Source organism: Pundamilia nyererei, unplaced genomic scaffold, assembly GCF_000239375.1.
Source record: "Pundamilia nyererei isolate P.nyererei 1_Seehausen unplaced genomic scaffold, PunNye1.0 scaffold00080, whole genome shotgun sequence".
Lineage (NCBI taxonomy): Eukaryota > Metazoa > Chordata > Actinopteri > Cichliformes > Cichlidae > Pundamilia > Pundamilia nyererei.
Genome location: NW_005187481.1, coordinates 1574834 through 1600516, shown reverse-complemented (window position 1 = coordinate 1600516; position 25683 = coordinate 1574834). Strand labels below are relative to the sequence as shown.

The 25683-nt window shown below is 40.0% G+C and overlaps 2 protein-coding genes across 8 annotated transcripts in view; both read left to right on the top strand.

The window, feature by feature from the left end:
- Positions 1-334: 334 nt before the first annotated feature.
- Positions 335-13787, top strand: vezf1a (vascular endothelial zinc finger 1a). The gene is made up of 5 exons (XM_005737877.1): positions 335-423; positions 6152-6903; positions 10652-10721; positions 10829-10991; positions 11500-13787. Exons 1-5 carry the CDS (start codon positions 391-393, stop codon positions 11865-11867), a joined length of 1386 nt encoding a protein of 461 aa, XP_005737934.1. The 5' UTR covers positions 335-390; the 3' UTR covers positions 11868-13787.
- A 4612-nt stretch (positions 13788-18399) lies between these two features.
- The window catches only part of ksr1a (kinase suppressor of ras 1a), a 30875-nt gene continuing 23591 nt past the window's right edge, over positions 18400-25683 (top strand). For 5 of the 7 annotated variants that reach the window (XM_013912087.1, XM_013912091.1, XM_013912090.1 and 2 more), the window contains exon 1: positions 21296-21933. In XM_013912087.1, coding sequence (XP_013767541.1) covers positions 21724-21933 — 210 coding nt within the window. In that variant the 5' untranslated portion in view covers positions 21296-21723. Of the gene's footprint in view, positions 18421-21295; positions 21934-25683 lie in introns of those variants that run through there. The other 2 variants (XM_013912086.1, XM_013912092.1) reach the window with 2 other exon arrangements.

Genomic DNA, 25683 nt, shown 5'->3' with positions numbered 1-25683 from the left:
ACGTTACTGAAACGCAATCATTTCCCAGCCACATGCGACAATCTAATATAACAAATTCCCCTCACAGCATCAGCAAATACCATCCAGGGGGGTGTTTTAAAAATCCAACGCCACCAGATTACTATCGTAATAACACGGGAACAATTCATACAATCTCTTGTGAATTTGAATTCAACATACATCGTAAGTTGCTATTCTTGTTAGTGATTAATTCATATTTCACGAGTTATGCGTACGAATTCATTTCAAAATACGAAATTTAATGAACCCCGCCAAATCCTGCGCAAAGTGGTTCAGCCCTTGAGGTCACCGGAAGTTGTTTAGCTGCCATGTTTGGTTGCTTTGTTGTAGGCTTCTACTAGGTTTCCTACAGAATTAGTAAGTGTGGAAATGGAGCCGAGCTGGAGTACGTTTCTTTTTCAAGTAAGTTGTCTCTTTTGGAGGGAAACCGGAATAGTCGGTAAAACAACCGTAGAATTGCAAACGGTTTCATATCTTAGTGGTAAATCCAGTTTTTAAACGATTAATGTCAAGAACAAGTAACCAAGCAAAACAATGGTATATGAATCCAGGCTTCCAGCTGTGAGGCTTGGGAATGACGCTAGAACAAAAAATCTAATCTCTCCAAGCATTGTTTGAAAAGCGGCATGTTTTCTTACCCCGACGATATTTGGGTATTTGCGTTTAATACTTCGACAGCGTTTGTGATTCCTTGTTTTTTTTAAGTTTGTTTGCCTAGCCGGAGCCAAACATGCGGGATCACTTGGAGTGAAGCAGGAGACGCCACTGCACCGTTACAATCGAGACAGACCTGTTTTTTCCCCCCTTTGACTGAAGGCTTTGATCAGGCGCCGTGGGATAATGAGATGTAACGCTGCGACATGTTTCAGTGTAGCGTAAATAACAGAACACGCATTGTAGATTTGGCAAATCTCTGGTTAAGTGTACACAGAGGTTTTTAGCTGCTGAGATTTACTAACGGCGGTTCTCAAGTCCGCGGTGAACTTTCCGCCTGCTCCAGCCGGTTAGACACTAACTAGCCAAGTAGCTAACGATGTTCGGGCTACCTTAATTACACTCGCTTGCTAATTTAGCTTAATGTGGGCGAGGCTGCCATAATGAGCTTGCAAAACTAACGTTACAAGACTTGACGACCAGCGCTGTGCAGATTCTCTGCTTATTAACTAAGCTATTTATTCTGGTGACCGTGGTGGAAAGGAATTCAAACTATGCACACAACATCAGCTAACACTAGCAGCGAAGAGGCGCATTTGAAATTAGCAACGGCGTTACGAAATGAATAAATGCGTGCTGGGAAGGAAAGCGAGTGCTGCGGTTTAGAGTGATATCTGTCACGGTTTAGTGAATTTCAATATGTGCTAAGAATGAAGGCTATTGTTCACTCGTATTTGTGAGCTTCTCAATCGCATGGCCTTACCTAGGCTACAAGAAATGAGCTCGGAACATGGAGCAAATGAGTTTTGTAAGGATAAAGATTTCATGTTTTACAGTTGAGTCCGTTTTTGTGTAACCCCAATGCAATATAAATATTTGTTTTTTTTGTTTCCATTCCCAATACGCACCATTTTTCCAGGTTTACCACTATTCTGCGGTCTCTTGTGTATTTCCAGTGCTTAAAATTAATTTTTACCTTTGACTCAACACTTTAGTGGGTGTTGCAAAGTTCTCCTCGTGGGAGGAACTTCCCAGTAACTTCAGGATCATTCCCAAAAATTACTTTTCAGTAAACCCTTCAAATCTGCATTTGTAATGTTCACGACTTTATTTTATTCCAGGCTTTAATGATCAGATGAAGGTCTAGAGTTTAACCTGCTGCAGTAGTTGGTGCTGCAGCCTTTGTCTAATAGTAATATATTTTGTGTAATAAATAAATATGTCAATGACAACGGGGAAAAACAGGATATGTGAATAGAAGTGCACAATTTATAGTTTTCATGCTAAAGAGCCACTTCTCTTTTTAAAAGTCTTCTAAAGTGTGGAAAAAAACTGATCATTAATGCTCTGATTAAGCTTTCACTGCTTGGTGTAAGGACATCAATGGCTGCAAAGAATCTGAATAGCTCACTTTGGCAAATAGTTTAAAGAAATCCATCTTAAGTTGTGTTCATTTCACTGCTTTTTGGACACTTTGTTTTTTTCCTGAGTTTCTGATAATTTGCTCTGCTGTCGGAGTGGTCGTTCATTCACATCTTTGTGTACTATTTCTTCATAATTGAAAAGGCAGACAGACAATGTCATTTGTCATGCAGTATCTGGCGTCTAGCCAGAGGCCCTGCGTGTATTATGTACCTCACACTGTTACTGTGTCAGTTTCATGTAAATCAGTGTGCCTTTAAATTCAGGCTCCTGGAACACTTTGAAGCATTTTTTTTAACTTCATTGTTTTTCAACACATTAGTTTGTTTTTTGTAAACAAGAAGTTTACATGAAAATTGGTGATATTTTCTGAAAAGCTTTGTCAGGTGTTTTAAATGACCAGTGTTGTTGCGTAAACCAGCTTAAATATTACCTGCTGCATATCCTCCTGTCAGGTAAATGCACAATGTGGGGAAAACATGTTCAAAAGAGGGGAGGGGGGGGGGGGGGGGCAGTGTTTGTGAGGCTACATTCAGGAAAATTGGTGAATCATGCTGTTTTCAGCACTCTGAACATGGATGTGTGAAGTGTTACACTAATAACCCTTTTAGGTAAGTGAGAAAAGTTATAACGCAATCCATGTGTGCACGAAAATCAGTTTTGGCTTTCTCCAGAAACTGCAATAGCCACTCAGAAACCCACAGTGAAAATGAATGCTTTATGGTAAGTGGAAATTGTGTAAAAGATTCTTTGTTTCTGTTTTGCCCTATTTTACCAAAACATTCAGATGGCAAATCTCAGTAACAAAATGAAACTCATCAGATGAATAGACTGTACTGAAAATATTAAATTTTTCAGTAATCACATTGACTTGAAATAATACCCAACTTACATGACACTGAAAGAGTGTGCATAAGCATGGTGTTAGTGAGGGATGTTATCAAGTATCACTAACTCAAAGTCTTTGTTTTGCTTAAAACTGGACCTTCATAACAAACAACCCCTTTTGAAATTGCACAATTACTGTTTATATAAAACATGTTTTGGATGCTCTTGCTAGAGCTTTAGACTTGGTAGTAACTATTATGTATTCTATTTTTTTATTTTTTTCTCTCCTCCAACGTGCACAGTATTTTGCTTGTCGCTGCCCCCCCCCCCCCCCCTTTTTTTTTTTTCTTTTTTTTTTTTTTTTTAAACAAAGGTAAATATGTTACATATATTACTTATTATTACCTTTGTTTAAAAAAAGAAAGGAAAATATTGAGGCTTGTTGGTGCCGTCGAGAATCAGTTCCATGTGTTTTTCTGCTCATATGGAAGGTTCATGTTTTTACGGTACAATATAATTCTGGTCATTTTGACTGAAATGAAAAGCACAGGTCTATAAAATGGGTTACATCAGAAATGCAGGGTATATCTGCTTGGCTATTTTTGTAGATGTTTAAGCGTTTCATAGTTTTTTGGGTACATTTTTATGGTGTTTTTTTTTTTTAAATGTATCTATTTATTTTGACATGTGTTTTGTCTCAATGTCACAGCGATTGCTCATTGTAATACAGCACACCTATTAGCTATAGGGGTGTTAAATGCCACCCATTCTGGATGTTTAGAAGACTAGCCTCTGTTGAATGTCCTTAAAGGTTTGTTCACTCTTAGTAGAACTCAAATATCTGTACGAAAAAATATGCCTTAACCAAATGAATCCCTGAATTACAACTTTTTGGGATCATTAAAAAAAAATTAGGGGATTGACAACATTTCAGAAGTTTGCCCACTAAGCAAACTAGACGGCAGCCAAAAAAATTCAGAACTTGAAAGAAGGACCTAGAAAAAAACTCCTCAAAAATTAGATGTACTCGAAAAACAAATTATATAATTAGAAGTTTTGTTTCTTTCTCTGCCCCCCTTTTCATCCCTGTCATCAGTTTTTGCCTGTGATGGAAAAATTGAGATTTCGGCAAGCAGCTGTAGAGTGTGGCACAAAAGACTAAAGAAAGACAGCGCATAATCTAACTCAGACCGTGAGCGCAATTCAAGCCTACAGTGGCCCATGGAGCCATCAGGACACTCCCTCCATTTTGATGTTATTTATGAGGGAGCAGCCCCAGTTGTCAGAGCGCATTTGTGTCAAAATGGTCAGAGCTGCATGAAGGCACAGCAGCTTACAGGCCCTGCACCTCTGCATAGAGGGCCAGGCTGTCTACACTGGCTACGTCTGCTGTTCACAAGCTTCACAAAGGGGGGTTCACTGCTAGTACCCCACCTCCCCCCTCCAACCCAAACATAAAGCTCTCCCCACCCCTGTTGTGCCAGCGGACGGGTTAGCATTGGCATGATGATGACTAATCCTGGAAGGTGGCAAGTGTAAGCAGGTGCTCAGACAAATGGATGGGTGGCATTCTCCTCGAGTTCCCAGGTCCCATTGCATATGTAGGAATGACGGCTAGTTTCGCTGAGTAGTGTGTGGATAAACAATGTCCCCGTCCCATGAATAGATGAGCCAAATCAATGAAGATGAGCATACAAAGATCCCCTGCTGAGGCCCGAGTGCATCACTGCTCAGATTTGTGTCTTTCACAATAGGCTAGATGACATAAGGAGGACATTGTGAGGTTCATTTTTCTTTTCTGTCCCGTCTCCTCTTTTGCAACTTTTTTCTTGGCTAGCCTTCTTCGATGGATGATTGAACCTCAAAGAGAAAGGTCAAGTATTTCAGCTTGCTTTTCTTGCTGGTGGTTGACAACATCGACAGAGTAGACCTGAGTGTGTCCAGTCACTGAAAAAAACGGTGTTAACTGTGTTTCTTTTTTTTTTTTCATATTTGGATATATGAAAAAGAATGAATTGTTATGAGAAGTGTGATAGATTTTTTTTTTTTTTTGTAACTGAACTAATAACTGAATTAAACTCCATTGATATTTATTGTGATGTCATTTTTTTTGTTTATTTATTTTTTTAAAGAAAATAAGGCAGCCGGATTTCATACAGCTTCCACTATCTCCATTCTGCCCCAAGTACGCCCAAACAGTCATGGATGATTTTAGCTGGTCACAGCAATGGTACAAAAGGTTGCCGGTTCGATCCCTGGGCTCTCTGTCCTGGTCGTTGTGTCCTTGGTCAAGACACTTTACCCTACTTGCCTACTGGTGTTGGCCAGAGGGGCCGATGGCGCGATATGGCAGCCTCGCTTCTGTCAGTCTGCCCCGGGCAGCTGTGGCTACAACCGTAGCTGCCTCCACCAGTGTATGAATGTGAGAGTGAATGAATAGTGGTAAAGCGCTTTGGGTGCCTTGAAAAGCGCTATATAAATCCAATCCATTATTATTATTATTATTGAAACTCAAATTGTGTCTGATCCATTTAGCCAGGAAATTTGATTACTTAATGAGTGAAACCCCAGCTTAGCATCTTGTTGCTATTGGTAATTACAACCAGCCATTTCATCCCATTTGTGCTGCGGCAGTAGCTGGCATTGGTTTGTACTTGCAGATCCCCAGGGGGGGGTGCAAAAAAATCTCAAAGCAGTTATTCCAGATGTAAAGTTTTATTTAGTCTGTTGCCCTTTATTTTCCTGTCTTTTAACTCCTTTACTTACACAATAGAGCAGAAGTATGGTTATCCCAAATCAGCTGGGTACCTGCCTTCTTGGTACCGGTAGTTAAACTGCGCTCTGCTACGGCTCTTATTTGGTATGCCTGTTTTGCAGTCACATGATGAATGTGAGCACCGTCACGATGGTATCCTTTTTCATCCAGCACAGTTTTGTATTCTGTAACAGATTACTAACACATATTGTGTTTATTGAGTTGTCAGAGTTTCCAGTGAGGGAACACCTGGCTTCAACGCTTTTTGTTTCTTGGTCATTATTAAGTTTGTTTTTTGTTTTTTTTTTTCTTTAGATTATGGCGACTTTATTTTTCTCTCGCAGTTGTTATCATTATTATTATTATTAAATCTTTAGTATCATCTTTAGTACCTTGTTACTTTTGTTTTATAAGTAGAAGTGTAGTATTCATCTTCATTTAACCAAAAACCCTCTGTGTTTGATTCATCAGCAGGCCAATGAAGCCCTCCACCACCAGCACCAGGTGGCCCAGAACAGCCTGCTACCACTTCTCAATGCAGGAGCTGAGCAAGTTGACCAGAAGCCTATCCTGCCTATCCAAATAGACCAGAAGCCACCTGCCAATGTTGCTGAGCTTCTCAAAGACAATGTCGCCAGCGGAGGTGGTCAGCGGCTTCCAGTGCCTGTGATAAAGAAAGAACACAAAGGCAAAACCCCTTTTGTCTGCGGCTACTGTAACAAGGCCTTTCGCGACAGTTACCACCTGCGACGTCATGAGTCCAGCCACACCGGTATCAAGATGGTTTCACGTCCAAAGAAGACAGCCCAAACAGCCCCCACCATGGTCCCCATGATCGGCACCATGCCACGAGAAAACAACGGCAACTCTTCCTACATCTCCACAGTAGCTGGCATCCTCTCCACAGCAACAACCTCTGTTTCCTCAGGCACAAGTATCATGACATCACCTGCAATGGGCAATGTGCCGCAGCAAAATGTCCCGAAGAAACCTGCCAAACCTGTCAAGAAGAACCATGGATGTGAGATGTGCGGCAAAGCCTTTCGCGACGTATACCACCTGAATCGTCACAAGCTGTCCCATTCAGATGAGAAGCCTTTTGAGTGTCCCATCTGCCAGCAACGCTTTAAAAGGAAGGACCGCATGACCTACCATGTTCGCTCTCACGATGGGGGTGTCCATAAGCCCTACGTATGTTCTGTGTGTGGAAAAGGCTTTTCCAGGTAAGGATCAGGTTTTTGTCCTTTGATCTGTAAGGAAACTAGTACAACAGTCATCAATAGTTCAACTCCACTAGATTGACTGATAATGCTGCTGTCAGTTTTTCCCTTCAGTTACTCACCTGTCTGTATTTGTTAATTCTACACCTAAATTGTTCAGTATGTTTCTAGTTTAAAAAGAATTTTCCACATTGAGCATCTCCAATGTGAATTTGTTTTTCCAATATCCTGCCAAACAGGTCTGTCATAGGGATTCAGACTGACACAGGAATTCCATAGGGAGATAAGATTACTGTTTTAAATTACAATCATTTAGTTCATGAGGTGCTGGATGAAGTTTTAGTCTCTGTTAGATAATGGCTTAACATTCTTTATTATACAGTACCACCATGCAGATAATAGATGGTCTAAATGTCATTTTGAGATAAAAACCCCAAACAAAAAATAATTTGCACTGATAAGAAGAACAAGAAGTCCTAAAAACATGTTATGGCCACCGAGGTCTCGAAGATGTTTGAAACAACCTTACCTTGTTGTGGCAGCTGGTTTCCCACAAGCATCCATTTTGTCAGGCTTCAAGCTTACTTGCAGATAAAACCACAGTAGCTTGGACCCATTAGCTTACAATAATCAACTACTGGCAGCTGCAAGAGCATTTCTGCTGTGATGAAAGTGTGTGAGATAACAACAAGAAGTGTTTGTTGGTTCAAAACCAAAGTGAAGTCTTGCCTTTCATATGGAAAATGTCCATATGAAGATGTGAAGAATGCCAACTTAGTAGTTTGCTGCTTGGGGTTTTTTGTTTGATTGTTTTTTTTTACTACAGCTGGTCTCCTAAAGCAGGAGCTGTCAGTTTATTGACAACTTTAGACAAAGAACAGCCCTCAAATATGGAGCAAGAAATGAAGTGCTTTAGGTTTTATTTACTGGAGTTCTCCAGCTAAGCTAATCGGCCTGTCCACAAACCTGACAAAGTGTCCTCCTTGTTGTTGCACTAGCCACTAGTTTGTTTGGGATGAGTTTACTTAGGTTGTCTGTGGAATTGTGAAACTGAGTGCACTAAGAAGCTAGTAGCACTCCTCGTGTGTACATGTGATCAGTCCTTCAAGGGGTTTGGTAGGCAGTGAGAATGTCAGCCACACTGATAATACAGAGTGGCACAAGAAAATAGTAAACTGATGAAAAAATGGCGCTGTTTTTACAACCCTTCTGTTCTATTCTTGTGCTTTTAATCAACAACTAACAAGGCTACTATAAACAGGAAATGTGCATCTGAGAGCTAATTTATTCTTATGGGAGGGGAGACAAAAAGTAATTTCACCCTCTGGTGATTGCATTCGGGGGTCATAGGGAAAAGTCCTGACTTGTCTATGCAGAATTTCAATAAATAAATAATGATAAATACATTCTAACAACCAGTCTTTTATGAGTGTGTCCTTGGCAGTCCACAAATGGCTGCTGCTAAGGAAAAAAAAAACATGCTTAATAGACTGAAGTATTAAATTTTACCATCTTTCATGCATGCAGTTAGTTTTGAATGCAAATGCTAGATTCTACATATTTCATGCTTTACCAAAGGTACACTGAAACTGCTACCCAACAGCTTGTACATTTGTAAGTGAATTATTCACGTCATGGTGTTTGGAATAGTCAGCCGCACTGTGATTTGATATAGAGCAAATAATGTCAATCTAGTGTCCGTGTTGCCCCAACGTGGCCTTTTTTTTTTTTTTATGTTTATTGCTGGGGTTAGCAGTTTAAACTTGTACTTGTAATGACCCCCCACACCATTTCAACCACATGTTTAAAAAGTCGCACATGGAAGAGCACCAGTGAAGTACCAAAGGAGGGGGAGGCGTCACTTGTCACTTTGCAGTTCCCGCCAGCATGTCACAGACTCTTTCCCCTGGGAATTCACTGAACCATGCGGTAATGTTTAGGTCAACACTTTTAACATGAAGTAATGACTTTAAGAAGGTTTAATAGTGACATTCATTTAAAATTTTGTTAAAAGCCAAGTGTTTGTTAAACCTGATGTGTACATAAATCAGTATTGACTTAGCAGAGAGTCGTGATAACATTAAAAACAAAAAAACAGCAAGCTGTGTGCCGCAATACACTGCTTCAACAAAAACATCAGCAGTGTACCCTGGCCAAGCGGTAACATTAGCACTGTGCTGTGTAGGGCAATCTCAGGCATGCCTCCAACTTGGTGACGTCGAGCAGCGATTCATCAGCATACTGGAAAGTGAGAATGAGGACTGAGTAACAGGGCACTGAGTCACTGCCACTCAGCCGGATCTGTAGACAGGCACTGTCTGGAGTCTGCTCTCCTCATCAGTGGGGCAAGGGGAAAAGAAAAAAATCTTTATTCCGGTTCATGGCACCCATGAGAAGATCCTACTTGACTCCTCTGATTTTATTTTTTTAAAAAGAAGAAAAAAAGAAAGGACTCCAGCAGCATGAAACTTTCCGGTTTGGAAGCAGCTGCCAAAGCAGTAGCCCTTGCTCACTCCATTATGGCACTTCTAACATGATTCAGCTCACAGCTTCACTAGAACTGACATGCTGACAGAGGAGGATCAGTGCCACGAAGACGTTTGTGAATGTTGGCCTTTCGCTGTAAATCTCAAGCAGTTTTCCTGTGAACTTTGCAAATTATATGTATGTTTGTTTGTTTTTATAGCTAGTTTGACATAAAAACACATTATGAAGCTTTAGTTTAAGCTTGAACACTTGGAATACAGAAGGCAAGTTTCAGCAATTTCTTAATCAGTTTTCAGTGGGGTTTTTTTGTTTGTTTTTTTATTGTGTAATAGACAAGGTATATCAGTACAGTCATGGTGTAAGTAGATATTAAGTGTTCTCAAATCCCCGCTTAAAGTTCTATAACAAAAGGAGCAATATAGATCTTCTCTATATGCTCAGTTATAATAGTTTTCCCTTAAAGGCAGTTTTTAATACCTATAAATATACACATCATATTTTGGCACAGGTACATGTTCTTATCAGAAACACAAGTCAGCACAGCCATGGATTATTGTTGTTTGTTGAACAACAGTTGTGCCATACGTGGTCTTCTTCTAATCCTCAGAGAGAGATGCAAATTCAGATTAGGACTTGTGTTAAGAAGTATCAAGAAAATTCCTGGAACTTCATATTCATTTCATTTTCATATAATAACAAGGTTGTTAGGAACTAAGCACAGCAATAATAATCAAACTGTCAGTTTATTCAAATATCATGTCAAAAATGTCCTTTCTTTTCATTGTGTGTGTGTTCAAAAGTAGGTCAAACACATTTACGCACGATTGATCATGGAGAATTAACTACCATTGACTGAATTTTTCGGGATTTCTTTTTGTGCCCATCCCCTCATTATCTAAGTAAACAGAGCACATCCGTACACTTCTGCACTTGTAATGCATGTTAGGCTTTTCACTTTATGCTTGTGCACGTCCATGATGCGCCTTTAGTAAATTATTAACACTTGTTGTATGTATTGTAACAACATATAGGTTTGGTTAAATCGCAAGCAAAATAAATGTCAAATGAATTTGGTGAAGTCTTTTAAAAGTGTTAGCAGATGTTATACCAGCCCTACAACTGGTAGCTTTTTGTTGGGTTACAGAAACCATATTATAAATAAATCTCCACACAATGAAGTACAAATTGTCTCATCTATATCTAATGGAACTCAAATGTATCGTCTTTAAATTTTAACCATGTTTTTGTTGTCATTTTTATCTAGGCCAGACCACTTGAGCTGCCATGTGAAGCATGTGCATTCCTCAGAAAGACCGTTTAAATGTCAAGTAACGGTGAGAAAAATGGCTACTTTGCAGCTTGTTTTGTTTTTGTTTTAATCATTTTTAATATCGTGATTTCACTGCACTGACCTTTTACCCCATCTGCTGTGCGACACCAGGCCTGTACCTCTGCTTTCGCCACCAAAGACAGACTCCGTTCCCACATGATTAGACATGAAGGCAAAGTCACCTGTAGTATCTGCGGAAAGATGCTCAGCGCAGCCTACATCACCAGTCATCTGAAGACTCACGGGCAGACCAACTTTAACTCCTGTAACAAAGGTTCGTCACACACTGGGAGCAAATACAGCAGCACCATAGGGCCGTGCATTTAAAAACGATGGAAACCAATCCCTGCATATTGCCTTCGCATTACTGTAAGCAATAAGGGATAAAGGCAGTAATATCGTACAGGCTGTGAGTTTGCCAGAGCTTCGAGTGGAGAGCATTTTTAGAAAAATGTGGTTTTTGAAACTAGCTCAAACCATCTAAGGTGTTGTCCTAAAATTTCATGCTCTTCTCTTTTTTTTTTCAAGAGTGCGGACTTTAAAAAAAAAAAAAAAGTATTAAATGCCAGTCTCTTTATGTATTAGCAAGACTCATTTTGTTGGTCACCATACCGCTGCAGTTGTCATAAAAGCTGTCAACCTGTACATGTTGAGCACCACTGACCAGTGCTGATCCTCGCTATTGCTGTAATATTTGTGCAAAGTACAAGATAATGGTGTTGTTTTTGTTTTTGCTAAATGCTGCAAAGCTAAGTAAAATGCTTGTTCTTGGGTTTCTCCAGACGGTAACGAAGTCTGCAATTCTTCTTCAGCCACGCCTGTGACCATCTCTGCCCCCATCACTTCAGCGATGAATCGGGGCAATGTGAACAACAACAACCCCGTCACCATCGCCGCACAAATGAACATTAGCACCAACACGGTCAACATCACATCTCCAGTCAGCCTCCAGCACCCTGTCACCATCACTGGGCCCGTCAACATCGCCTCCGTGAACATCCCGGCAACCGCGCCTATGAATATCGCCCACCCTGTCGCGATCACAACCCCGATGCCTATGAATATAGCCGGGCCGCTCAACATCGCCATGAGGCCAGTGGATAGCATGCCTTTTCTCTCCCAAGTCTTGCCTTCATCCCCACCTTGGTAAAAAATGTAAAAAAAAAAAAAATTAAAATAAAAGATAAAAAGGAGGGAGCAAGGTGAACTGGCCAAGAAGAAAGGGAAAATGAAGTGAAACAAGAGACTCCTGTCCTCACAGCTGAACCTCGGGCTCGGCTCTTTCTCACCTAGAACAGCGCTCACTTCTCCGAGCTCTGAAGTGAATATTTACACGAGCTGTGCGGCCAGTAGGAGCTGACCAAGTCCCAGCTGTGTCCCAACCGAGGTTAAGTGACTGGCATGGGACGCAGAATAAGAGTAGAATTTGAGTAGGATTTATCTTGAAATCAGGACAGCCGTAAGACTTAGTGTAGTCAGTTAGAACGATGAAACTGTGATTTGTATTATGACAAATGAGAGGATTCCTCATCCTCGAGGACTCCTTAGGAAAACACATCAGTGCTTTTTGTAAAAGGGAGATGGGAAATGAACTGAAGCAATAACTATAAATTGCTGTATTTGATGTTTTACAAGTTCTCTCCCAAAGTCTCTGGGTGTTACTTTGTATATTGGTTTTTGTTTTTTTTTTGTTTTTTAACTATAGCCTGCTAATCACTATTTAATGTTATAGGAAATGAGTCTAGTAAAAGGGACAGCAGCTTCCATTTGCATGGAAGAATATTTTTTCACATTGCTATAGCATTTCTTTTGTATTCTCAGATAATAGGTATGCTCTTGAGGTACACTGACTAACTTGTACAGTTGACATAGTAATGTATTTTCCACGTCAGCATTTTAATTTTTGCTTTTAGCAAGTGGATATCAAGACACTGTCCTCTTGACTATGAAATATTTCTATTTGTTTTTGTATGTATGGACACTCAAAGTTCTGTTTTTATTTTCCTATTTGTAGTGTTAATTTTTTTTTGGTTTTCTTCATGAATTCAGAATGGAACGAATCTTGCACTGAAAGAATATCCTGCATACAGGTGAACAGCAGTATTATTGAAGATCAAAGTGGCGTCTCAGTGTTTTTTGCAGCAACCGCAAGCACTTGAGCACCATCTAGTGGCTGATTGTGGAAAGCCTTGCAGTGAAGCTTTTTCAGGCTGTTACCCGTCACCATGGTGGTGACTAAACGTACTGCTCAAAAAACAAATAAAAACAAAAAAACCGAGGGAACACTTGAACAAGTTTTAACTTCTAAAATTTCGAATCCAACCCTCAAAGTGTTGGTGATTTTGATTACACAATGGATGTCAGTAATGATTTTCAAACTGAATGTTTCATTAATCAAGGTCTGATTTTAAGTGTCACCTTATTTTTGTTTTTAAAGCAGCATACTTTTGGCTGACTCTTCTGCACACTTTTACTTTTTTCTTTCTTTCTTTTTTTTCTGTTTCATCCCCAACCATATGCTAAGGATGCTTCGCTCAGGAAACGTATAGAAAAGCCCCATTACTCATGAACGCGGTTCTTTTTATACTGATATCTACCACGTGTCATGATTCCTCTCCATGTAACTTTTTGGATTCCCTAAAAGATTTGGCATCGTGGGGTTTGACTTCAGTGAGGAAGAAGTTGTCCAAGACTTTTTGTTTTGTTTTTAATAGCCGTCCATTTAAAATGATAAATGACTGTACAATGGAATGCATGCTGTTTACCTTTTTAAATTTCCTTTAAAGTCTCAGTCTGCATAGGTACAGTATGTGGCTGGGAACTGTTTAATCAAATGCAAGTTTGTGTCCACTGAAACAACAGGCGAGACTGACAATGCATGACCCCGAACACTGTAGCTGTTGACCTTCTTTTTTTTTTTTGTTTGTTTGTTTGTTTGTTTGTTTTTAGTGAATGCCATGGTATTTCAGCAGTGTTTCAGCTCATCTGAGTTGACAGAGTTTATACTGAAAAATGCAATATGCATGTTTGTCTTTTTTTTTTCTTTTTCTTTTTTTCCCCAAGTTTTGTTTTAAACAAAATATTAGTCTAGCGTTTTTGTTTTTTTTTATTTTTGTTATATTTACGTAGATACACTATAATAGCCTGTTTGCCAAATTTGAAACAATGATGTGATAAACTGAATATTTCTGGTGGAATTGAACATCTCTTTATTTTTAAGGAAAATGGTTAATTGGAAATTCCAGGACACTTGTGAAAGCAGTTGAATGTATATCTTTGTACAAAACTATTTTAGTTCCAAGGATAAGGTAGTTACAATAGATGTGAAAGATAACCTTTTTTATAAATTTTTTGTATTAGAACATTAACATTGATAATTTTGTATATATGAGACACTAGGCTTTCTGAGTAGCAGAAAGGTCAAACATTCCTACATTTTTTTTTAAATGTACGTTTGTCAGATTATTACATAAACATGCGCAATGTTATGTGCCTTTTATTTGGGTTGTCTAAATAAAAGAAAACTATCAAATGTGTTTATGTATTAAGTATAGTTCAAAGTTAAGACAGCACTGTAACTACAAACATCAGGATCTTAATGAAACTTATAACCCTCCGTGCTGCTGATTATCCTTTCCTTTTCACTCGCCACACCCAGGACTAATTATTGCTAGACCTGTTGAATCAAGAAATCACTTAAATAGAAACCCGTTGGACAAAGAACATTAGGTGAAAGAATCTAACAAAAACGACAACAAAAAAACAGAACATGCCATGAACTAAAACAGAAACAAAAACATTGACATGTATTAGCCTGGAAAAGGCCACAAACTCGTTCCTAAACCTTTGGGACAAACCTTTGGGGAGATTCATTGTCCCTGGAACAGTGGTGAACGTTCCCAGTAGTCGGCAGCCTACCAAAATTACTCCCAAGAGCACATCGCCGACTCATCCAGGAAATCAGAAAAGAACCCAGAGCAGCGTCTGAACTGCAGGCCTCACTTGTCTCAGTTAAGGTCAGAACATGTTGATGGTCAGAGTCTGTTGAGAAAATATTCTGAGGCAACTAGACAAAAATGTAACTTTTTGGATTGCCTCCCGTTACACGTGGGGTCAAACTAACACAGCATTTAATTAAAAATTAAAAGAACATCATACCAACAAACGCACGGTCTGAATTAAAAGAACTCAGCAAATAAGAGGGGGGCAGAATTCCTCAATGACAAACATCTAATTGCAGTTTTTGCTGCCAAAGGTGGCACAACAACTTTCGGTTTAGGGGACAGTTACTTTATCTAGTGCCAGGTAGGTTTGGGTAGTTTTTTCCCTTAATAAATAAAATCATTTAAAAACTGCAGATGAACAGTACCTGAAGGTCCCATTGTTAAGAAATAGGAAAAATAGAGATTAAGGATTCATCTGTCCCTTAAGTTGATCCATCTACTGTTCACTGAAGCCTCATCAGAAATGGCTTCAGTGGAAGAGTGGCTCATTCACTCATTAGCGCTTCATCAGCATTTAAAGAAGGGAAATGGGGCAGAGGTAGGCCATTACAACAGAAGAGCTGTATTAAATATAGACATTCGAGCTTGAGATTGTACAAACTCTGTTTTCCACATATATTTGCTCATGTTTTAGTAAACCTATTCCCCATTTTCCTAGCAGCATATAAGAAAATGTGGGCCTGAGCTTTATAACCTCAGCTAGTTTCCCTAGATTTGATTAGCATACACACAGTAGCTGTGCACACAATGACAAAGTTGTTTATCCGTTCTAAATGTTTCTCACAGTTGCATTCAAATACATGTTTGAAAGAGTTTAAATCTAATATTTCACAAAATAAGAAAGGTTTCTGAATTCAGCAAGAATGTAGATTTGTATAAACCTTTTGTGTAACATATATTAACATTTGCAAGCCACTGGAACTCTATATACTTTAAGTGAAATACAATTTTGAATATTTTTAAAATAATAGTTTATCTAAAAAGAAAAAAAAAGTTGAAGGATGAATCCATACAAGGTCAGACTGGATAATAACTCAATTGTGTCACAGCCAACAAAATTCAAACCAGACCAGCTGTAGTACTGTACTTATGCTTACTGTTGGTAACTTATTATGTGTTCTCACTTTGATGTGCTGTAAGAACGGTTTTGACTGTTAGAACAGCTCTTTCTGAAACAGACTGGCCTTCACATGTTGGACGCACAAACACACACACACACACACACACACACACAAATCATGTTTCATTCTTAGATAATGTATTCTTTGCATTGCTAGCTGAAATGACTGAATTGGGTAAACTGTTCCACCAGTTTACCAAGCAGGAAACAAACCGAGAGGCTGGTTGGAGCAGGTGCTGTTAATCAACCATGAAAGCCATCAGCCCAACACATGCTCTGTTCAAGTGTTTAATGTCCACTGCTAGTGTGTGTGAAACACAGACTTTTAATGTTATCAATAATGACTGCTTATGAGTATGCATATCCTTTCATATCCATATGAGATCTAATTTTCTTGATTTTATCCAATGGAAGTTCTTTAACACTCTTTTTAACAGATGTCCAGCAGATGGTGGTGTTGGCCACTGTGTGGAGTGGAGAAATCAGCTGCAGTTCACTGCTGTCTTACTTCTTTATTCACGTTGTGATTCATGCAGTCACATCAAACAGTGTGTACATAGGTCTGTATTTGAAAGTATTGTTTTAAAATTACATTTATTTACCAAACTGACAGCCAGAGTGATAGTAGCTGATTTTTGTTTTGCTTCATTTTATTTTGCACATTTTTCTTACATTTAGTTTTGTTTTAATTAGTTCGCAGGGTGAGTTTTCTTATTTTAGTTTCCATTTTTTTTAAGTGTTCAGTTTACTTTTATTATTTTCAGTATTAGTTTAAATTTCATTTATAAGGGACTAAAAGTGAAGGCATTTCCTATACATTTGTTCTTTGTTATTTTAGTTAGTTACCTAAGTGCATCATACCATTTGAGTGTGTTTTTCTGGCACTGTAAAACATGCTTTTCTATGACTCACAATTAATCGAAATGCTGTTGATGGACATATTTAAGAACTGTAAAATTACTTCTTAAAAATGGTCCTGAATTGGAATAATTCTCACTGATTCTTTCAAAATAAAATGGAGCAACTGAAATTCACCTCTTAGCTAATGTAAAATGTTGGTATGTATAGTTAGTTAAAAAAAAAATCAGCAAAAGCAAAGCATTTTTCAGAGCACCAAAGCAGATTTATGACTGTCACCTTTTTTTTAACTGACCCAAAATTTCGAATGCAGTATTTATAACTAAAGTAATGAAAGTAGGAAGCACACAAAAGACTGTATTTCTGGATAAATAAGAGCTAAAAACTAAAAGGTTTCTACTGGGAAGTTGTGTAAAAAATACCACTAAAAACAGCAATCAGTGATGATCAAATTATTTAAAACCTGCTTGCTGTAAATAACAAAAGACTGCAAAGTTACAAAATTCTTAAGAATGAGTTTCCCACCAGTGGAACATCTCACAACTAATTATGCTAAATATTAACAGGACTGGGCGAAATAACAGAGGAACTCCCAGAGCTTTTCTAAAGTAAAGCTGTGGAGTGGGTCATCAAGTTGTGAAGGCTTTGTGGGCACATAGGCCAACAATTTAAAATTCTATGGACGCTTAATGATTTTATCATCTACAGAAGTGTCATTAAAGAAGAAAAACTCATACTGAATTGATCCTTCAAGTTACACTAAAACTGAAATCTTTTTTTTTAAATCACAGAAGTTGCATTCATGGATAAAGAGAGAGACCATCTGGCTCAATAGCCAGCATCTGTGATGGTATCTGCGCACATGGTATGAGTAATTTGTAAATCTGTGAAGGTCCCATTAATCCTGTGAACAATATATACAGGTTTGGGAGCCACATATGCTGCCATTCAGGGAAGAACTTGCTTATTTCAACAAGACAATACACACCACACTCTGCGGGACACAACAACAAAAAGACCTCATGGTGAAGGAGTTCAGGTGAACTCTCCTGCCTGTAATCCAGAAACTGTTATCTAATGAAAACATTTATGATTGGATAATTACTACTGGGCTAAATAAATAGCCTGACTTGTGATGTTTTGTCTCACTGATGTAAAAATCGCGATTGTGCAGAATTATAGAAAATACTTAAGGGTTTACAAAGCTATGTGCACCTGGGATAAGTATCCAAACAGTGCAATGAGACAAGTGTCTTGTTAGCTATGCTGCAGGCCTCGTGGGCAGGCTTTCCAGGTCAGAGGTCGCGGGTCTTAAATGCTGTTTTTGGGGCTCACCCTCTGAAGACCTGAAGGGATGCCTGCTGGGAATCCTGGCTAGCAAAGCAGATGGAATTAGATTGTCTACGGTCTAATTTAATCTAAAGCCGGGAGCTCCGTGCTGCGTGTTGTGCCTTGGCTGTCCAATAGTACAACAGTTTAAAGGGCTTAAGAGACCATGAGGCTGGGAAAGGATCATGTCGTCCTCAGCTCTCTGAGTTGTGTCAAGCGAGCTGACCGTTGTGCTTATGCTCCACTCAGATACTTGTGCGATTTCTTACATGATGTACAATCATATTTCTGAGGTCAATGGCCAGTTATTTTCAAGTCTCATTTAAAATGGAAACAAAATCTTGGGGGAAAAAACTGCAGCAAAAACAGAAAATGGGGAGGAAGAACAAATGGTGAGACTGATTTTTCTTTTTTTGTTGTCCTTAGCAATACGGTACATGTTTCATGAGAAAGAGCGCACATGAGGTAAAAAAATAAAAACTGCTCAAAAAACACATTTTTGTCATATGTGAGTTTAATAGTTATGTCCCCTACAAAGACACAGGATCCAAAAATAGCTGTCGTTATATTTCGAAACACAGAATAACCATCTTTTCCATTTTGCTCGGTGTGTTTGATTACTAGAGCATGTCCTCGAGTAGAGAAACTTTTAGCATACTAGTATTGTTTTCTTTGTAAAGCCCTTATTACAATGATCCCTCTGTTACCGCTTTGTAACTTGATTTTGAAGGCAGAGAGGAGCTGAAATTGGCGTGGTGTCCTGCTGGCATTTCATCATCAAATCTGTGCTGTTAATACAGCAAGGCTGAATTCACAAAGTGGTGGACCAACAACAACAATAACTCGAGAGTGAGACTTTGTGTCTGTTTCATTCCATTACAGCAAGGCTCCTACATGTACTTCTAATATATTTGTGAGAAAGTTACAGTGTCGCCTTGAAAAGATAAAGCAATTCAACAAGCTGCTTAGTTTAATCGACTTACATTTTAATATTTCATATAGCAATCTAAGCTTGTCGGATTTCCTAGTAAGTCTCTTTTGTGTTTCAGTCGAGATTTAGGTCTGTCCAACTTGACGTGTTGTTTGTGAGTAAATATTGATTAAACTTCAAACATAAAGAGACTACTTATCAGCGTCACCTTTCTCAACCCATGATTCTAAATTTAAAGAACTTGCTTATACTGTATGTGCATTAATAAACATAACATTTTAATACAGCCGGGTTACAGATTATTTTAAGCCGAACTAAAGTTGTTCATTTTGACTTTAATAGCTTCTAGTGATTTGAGGCTGACTCAGTGGTGTACCAAAACAGCTAGAGTGAGGTTTCTAATCCCTCTACTTGGTTTTTCACTTCTGCACTGTCTGATTTCTATGTGCTACCATGTGCGGCTGATATTTGGACTGGTGTAAAAAATTTATTTATTTTTTTTTGGCCAGTGTAAGACACAGTTACAGTTTCCTGCAAATCAGAAGAGGAGAAGAGACAGACAGATGGAGGAGAAGGAACACAGGGCTACATGAGAAGTGACTCACGTTCCATTGTATAATCAGGGTATATTAAAGGAAGGAACATCACACCCTCATTGCAGCAATAAGCCATGTGTACTGCTACTTAACGGTTGTGGAAACCTGCAAATTCATCCCACCCCCACAGATATAATATGCACTGTCCTGATATGAGGACAGACGACCTACCTCGGCTTCGACTTTGCAGTAACAAATTGTTATTCCTTCATTTCTGCCTCCATGCATCCTATGGCTTTCGATGCTCTGTGAGGATGACAATAAAATCACTTTTTAGTCTCTTTTGTGCCAAATATGCATATAAAAGTGTACTAAATATGCACATATCCTTTATTCTCTGGGTGTAAAGCTCACTTTTACTCAAAGTACATCTTGTATATTTCACTATGCAGTTATGATGTCGCCTACAGTCTGTGAGCTTGATCTGATGAGCTGAGGATTCAGCACTGATTCACAGTCTTTAAATAAATGTAAATACAAGGAATATGGGGATATACTAGTTGGCACTCTTGTAATCATATTGCTAAATTTCCTATCCAAATAGTTCTTCTGGTGCATCAGCTTTGCTCCACACAGTATAATGACAGTGTATGGAGCTGCAAGTGAGGTGAAAGGTGGTGATTATTCTTGGTGTCCAAAGCTACTCTAGAATTGCCCTGCCTCTCTGTACAGATCTGCAATCAGAATAGAAAAAGTGGGAGTATGCTGAGGCCTGGACGTCCTCGTAGCACCACAGCAGTATATTTTGCATTATTTTGCAGTTGCTTTATTATCTACTTTGCTGCCAAAAAGCGATTTCCACTATTTGCTAAAATGACCTGCTGGCCTATAATCTGTCAAACATATCTATCATGAATGGTGTCAAGTCATTTTGAAACACAAAGATCATTCCTGTTACAAGGTAGGACCTATACAAAGTCATTTACATAATCTTTATTTATCTAAGTATATTGGTGATTTTAGGCCTATTTGGGGGGGGGGGGGGGGTACTTAGCATCCCTAAATTGCACTAAAAAAATCACAGTAGTAAAGTAATATTCATTCAGTAAAGTAATATTTTTTGGTATTACTGAATGGATACCAATGGATATCTGTTGGAGTGGGTACAGGTTACAGTTAACACAGATTTAAATGTCCACAGTTGTTGATGTGGTGATATTACAGTGCAGTCACACTGAGGTTTTTAAGTAGAAGTAAGAGATAAGTAGTTGCGTAAGTAAGATGGACTGTCTTTATGTGGTTAAGAGACTGAAACAGCACATTTCTCCTCTCACTCACTTTTCTACAAATAGTTCTTTAACTTACTTTGAAAAATTGTGGAGAATATTGTTGAGCCTAACGGCCTTTACACAGACACGTGTACTGTATGCATTACATTATGATTGGAGGCTGAGCCCCCCCTAAATGTTTCATCCTAGAATCGCCCCTGGATTTAGGCTTCTCTACCTGTGACCCTGCATACTAATCTTCTCCCAGCTGAAAAATGGTCACAATAGGAGAAGCACGGACATTTAAAACAACAAAAACCCTGATAAGTGCCAGTAAGCACGTGACAGCTCAGCCTGCAGTATATCAAAACTGTTTAATGCAATTAAGCCGTCGTTAATTGTATTATTAATACGCTTTTCCTAGCTTGCAATACAACAAAAAATAAATTAAAATAAATAGGAGGACACCCGGATGAAGACAAGTTACTTTAATACTTCTCAAAACCTTCATTTTCTTCATTCGCTTTCTTGCGTGAGCAACTAACGAACGACAGAGGAGTGCACGTTGGTGTAACCCATATGACTTCATTTCCCAGATTGCACCGCGCTCCATGATGTTCCCAACAGCTGACAGACGGTGGAAGCCTCTGTCAGAGCTGTGTCGGTGGAAGCTTTGAGTATCCTCTCAGTCGAGCCTCACTGGACTTTGGACCCGGGTCACCGTCGAGCACCTTATTTTCATCTCTGTCAACATTTTTGTTTGCACACAGGGCTTCCATTTCTTTTCTTTTCTTTTTTTTTTTTTCCAGATTCGGAGCTGGGGACAATTGCTGTCAGCTAACTTCCACAATAGGTCGCTGCGTCGCCGGACTGCTGCATATGTTTGATTTATTTTTATTTTACATTTTTTTAGCTTAACACTTTGACTCCAGCCCTTCCAGCCGTGCCCAATGCCGAGGAATGGATAGTGTGTCTGCTAAAGGCGGAAAGATGGTCGAGAGTGATGAGCAGCCGGAGAGGGATAGCGGCGGTGGCGCAGCGATGGCCGCGCTACATCAGTGCGAACTGATCCAGAATATGATTGATATCTCCATCTCCAGCTTACAGGGGCTACGCACCAAATGCGCCGCCACCAACGACCTCACACAGCAGGAAATACGAACTTTAGAGGTAATGAGCTTCCCCCTCTCCTCCTCCTCCCGAGCACGGGCTCCGTGCATAAGCCCCGTCCGGAGATAGAAAGCAGTATAGCCAAATTGCGGAGTCATGAAGCCCCAGCGCTATGTCCGCCTCCCAGGCTGAATATTGGCTGAGGCGCCCTATCAGTGTCAGTGAGCCGAGCACATTTTGTCGCTTTACGGGCTACTGCTGGCTCGCTGTGTAGAGGTGACTCAAAAAAAAAACCAATAAAAGGAGCCCATAATGAAGTTTTGCTTTGTCCCGTTGGGTTTTACTATCCCTCTAGAATATTCTTTATTTGCCCGGAGCTCCTTGGATAGTTCCCAGCACCGTGCCGTGCAGCTGTATTGAACCTGGCCTCATGGCACACATTCAATAGGCACTCACGGCTTTTATTTATATAGACATATGTATATGTTCGTGCATGGCGCTCTGCACTTGGTTTTGCCTCCATACAGTGGGGCCTGTGAGACAAATACAAATGTACGACGCGATCCATGTGGTTACCCCCCCCCCCCCTCCCTAACCTCATCCAGCAGGCAAAGGCTGGTGTGCTGCTGCTGCTGCTCTCCTGCATCTGGATGCCGATTCACCTACGTCGTGCGGGGATGACTTGACATTGCTTTGCGCGTTGCTCTTTTGGAGCAACATACCCTACTATAGCAGGCGGCACGGTGGAGAAGTCATGCCTGGTGGCGTGCAGGCGTCAGCACAGGACGCACGCTATATTTCTCTCACTTTGCATGTTTCAGGAAAATTCAAATGAGGGACGGGGGAGTGCGTTTTTTCGGTTTACCACACAATGATAACTGATACATGCGAAACAGGGTTATACATATAGCTCTCTTCTGCAGTCGTTTCAACAAAAGGGCCAGTTGTTTTTTTGTTTTTTTTTTAATCTCAGGCCTGGATGTTGCTGAGGAGGGTGATGGGAAGAGGAGGGGGGTGCTGTGGCATATAAATGGCTGATACAGACAGTATATTTTGATGAGGCTTGTAGATGTGGAAAACAGTTGAATATTACAAGTTCAAAGCCTTCAAATGTCACAGTGACATCCTGGAGACATAATAGATGATGGGGGTTTTCTGGTTCATGGTTTATTTAAAGCCTTGTACCTTAGCTAAAAGGAATACTCACTCCTGATTGGCTAGAGGCTATCAATTATCCATGTCTCTTTTATCTCTTTATAACCAAACACCCCGTGAACAACTGGGCTGTTGCCCTACATTAAAAAAAAAGTATTGCTTTCTATTCAGCCTCACAGTGATATAATGAGCTACTTTTTAGAAATACTTAGCGCGGTCCAGAATTGCTGCTAATGAAGGAAGAAGCCCCTTAAACGACAGGTTACACTGTGTCCGTAACCTCTTAGAATCACAAATACAAATATCACCAGCAAGGCCTGGGGGGGTAATAATTTACCCAAAGGCAAAGGAGAGATGACTGAGCTGTTTTATGGACTCAGCTGCAGCTTTTTATCCAGTTTGAGAATACTGTATGAATCTCTATAAAATAATTTGGTTGCTCCCTCGCTGGCTGACAGGCATCAGGTGCGAGTTGGCAGCTATTCTGTGCAGGAACAAATTTTTACAGGCTCGAGTAAAGAAGCCTGGTCTTAAAAGAACATTCAAATTCTTCAACTGAATGAAACCAAAGCAAACAAAGCAAATCAGTTTGGATATTTGTAGCCTTTCTGTTCGGTCCCAGCCGAAACCCAAAACCATATATATATATGTGTGTGTGTGTGTGTGTGTGTGTGTGTGTGTGTGTGTGTGTGTGTGTGTGTGTGTGTATATGATCAAATATGGGCCTGAGCTGAGCTAGATAAACGGGTTCAAAACAAAGAGTACAAAGCGAATCCTGCTCCACATTTTCACCCCCTCTTCATCTGTGGTCATGCATACCTTGTCTCTGGAACAGGATGTGATCTGGCAGAGTACTTCCTGAGAAATGCTGTCATGTGGACACATTTTGCACCAGCATTGTTCTATATGACAATGGACAGGCCGTGCCGCTCTCACATGTTTCTTGAAGGCTCCTGGGTGTCTTTCCTGTGCCTATGAGACCGTTATTAGGGGCTGTCTCTGAAAGTCAGAAGTGGAAGCAGTGGATGTGGTTACTTCAAGTCAAAGTTTGCTGCTTTATAGACCTCGCAAGCTTTCAGGATCCTTTCCTGCTGTAGGATCAGAATCAGAAATCAAACGAGTCCTGAAGGGGAGATAAAAAGTGCATCAGTCTGCGTTTCATTAGCTGATTTTATGCCTCAGCTGTACGTGTGTGTGTGTCATTGTATTTTTTCTTATTTCCACTGATTATAGCTGTACTTTTGATTGTTTAAACTGCTTCAGCGACTAGTTGGCTGTGAGCTCACGGTGCAGCTGTTCATACACGCTGCGTTGTTACTGCAAGTGGCAGCATAAAGATAAAAAAATCTGACAACAATCGACTTGTCTGAGAACACGTGACTCGTAATATCTTAGATCACAGCTCTAGTGGAAACGTGCAGTCACCTCTTGGGTTCCTTTGTGTAATTCTTTGCCATGCAATGACTGTGTTTGTGTTTGCTATGCCAAGCCAGTCTAAATGGATCCTCTAGCACAAGATTTTAAGGCTGTTCAAATGTTGCAGTTGCTTTATTTGTCCTTATTTTCAAATTTTGTAGACCGTTTTTAGAGAGTTAGCAGACTTTGGAGTGATTTTGTCATGCTTTTCTTAAACTGGATGCTTCCTACACAGTAAAACAAATGGGGTAGTAACAAGAATTGGGAAAAAAAAGACTGATGTGATGAAATCTTAAAGATAAGCAGAGATCTTTGGCAGGAGGGGAGAATACAGTTGCGGTCTGCTGATATAGATAGTTTTCTGTCTCCGAAAAACTCAAGACAAACTGAAGACGACATTTGGAAGTCCTATTTGCTGTTCTCTGGGTGTGTTCTTCAGAAAGCATCCATTTGTAACATGAAGGATTGGTTTAGTAGGGTTATCAGACGGGCATGATAATGTTTCAATCATGATAATGTATCGTGCCAGAAACGCCGCTAGGGTTAGATGTCTTTCAGGCTGAGGAGGGCATTAGGGATCCTCTGCCGATCAGCGGTCTTACTTCCCACAGCTTTACTGGCACGCTCTTTTGAAACCACCTCTTGCCTTCATTGTGTAGTTTCACTTCTCACTTGGGCCCTCTGTTAGATTCTTCTTACCACGTTCCCCGTCTCTTAGAAGTAAGTGGATTAGTGCATTGGTCGTAGATTTCAAATGACTCTTTAGAAGTATTGTGTGAGAGGTGTTGCTTTTCCAGGCGTGTCCGAGATGTGTCTGATGAGGTGGGGCGTGCAGTGGTTGCAGCGGCATGCCATGGTTCTAAAGTTCCAGCAAGCGCTCCACCATGCAACCGTCATATCAGAGGAGGTCTGTTCTGCAGCGAGGCATGGATATCGTTCCTGCTGGAGCTGCGAGTACTTTTAATTTGTGTGTTGAATTTGAGCAGTCTGTGTGAGGTCAGAGTAGTTGTCACGCTTGTGGTGCGAAAGGGTTATCTTTCCCATATTGCACTGGAGTGCAATCAAGAGCAGCTTGAACTCACTTTATTCTCTCATTGAGAGAGCTTTATTATTCCACTTGAACTGTGTGTGCGTGTTTGTGGGGGGGGGGGGGTTCTGCCTTGCCAGTGAGAGGATAATGATACTGGCCTCTCAAATGGAGTGCTAACTGGTACTTCACTTTTCACACGTTAATCCCAC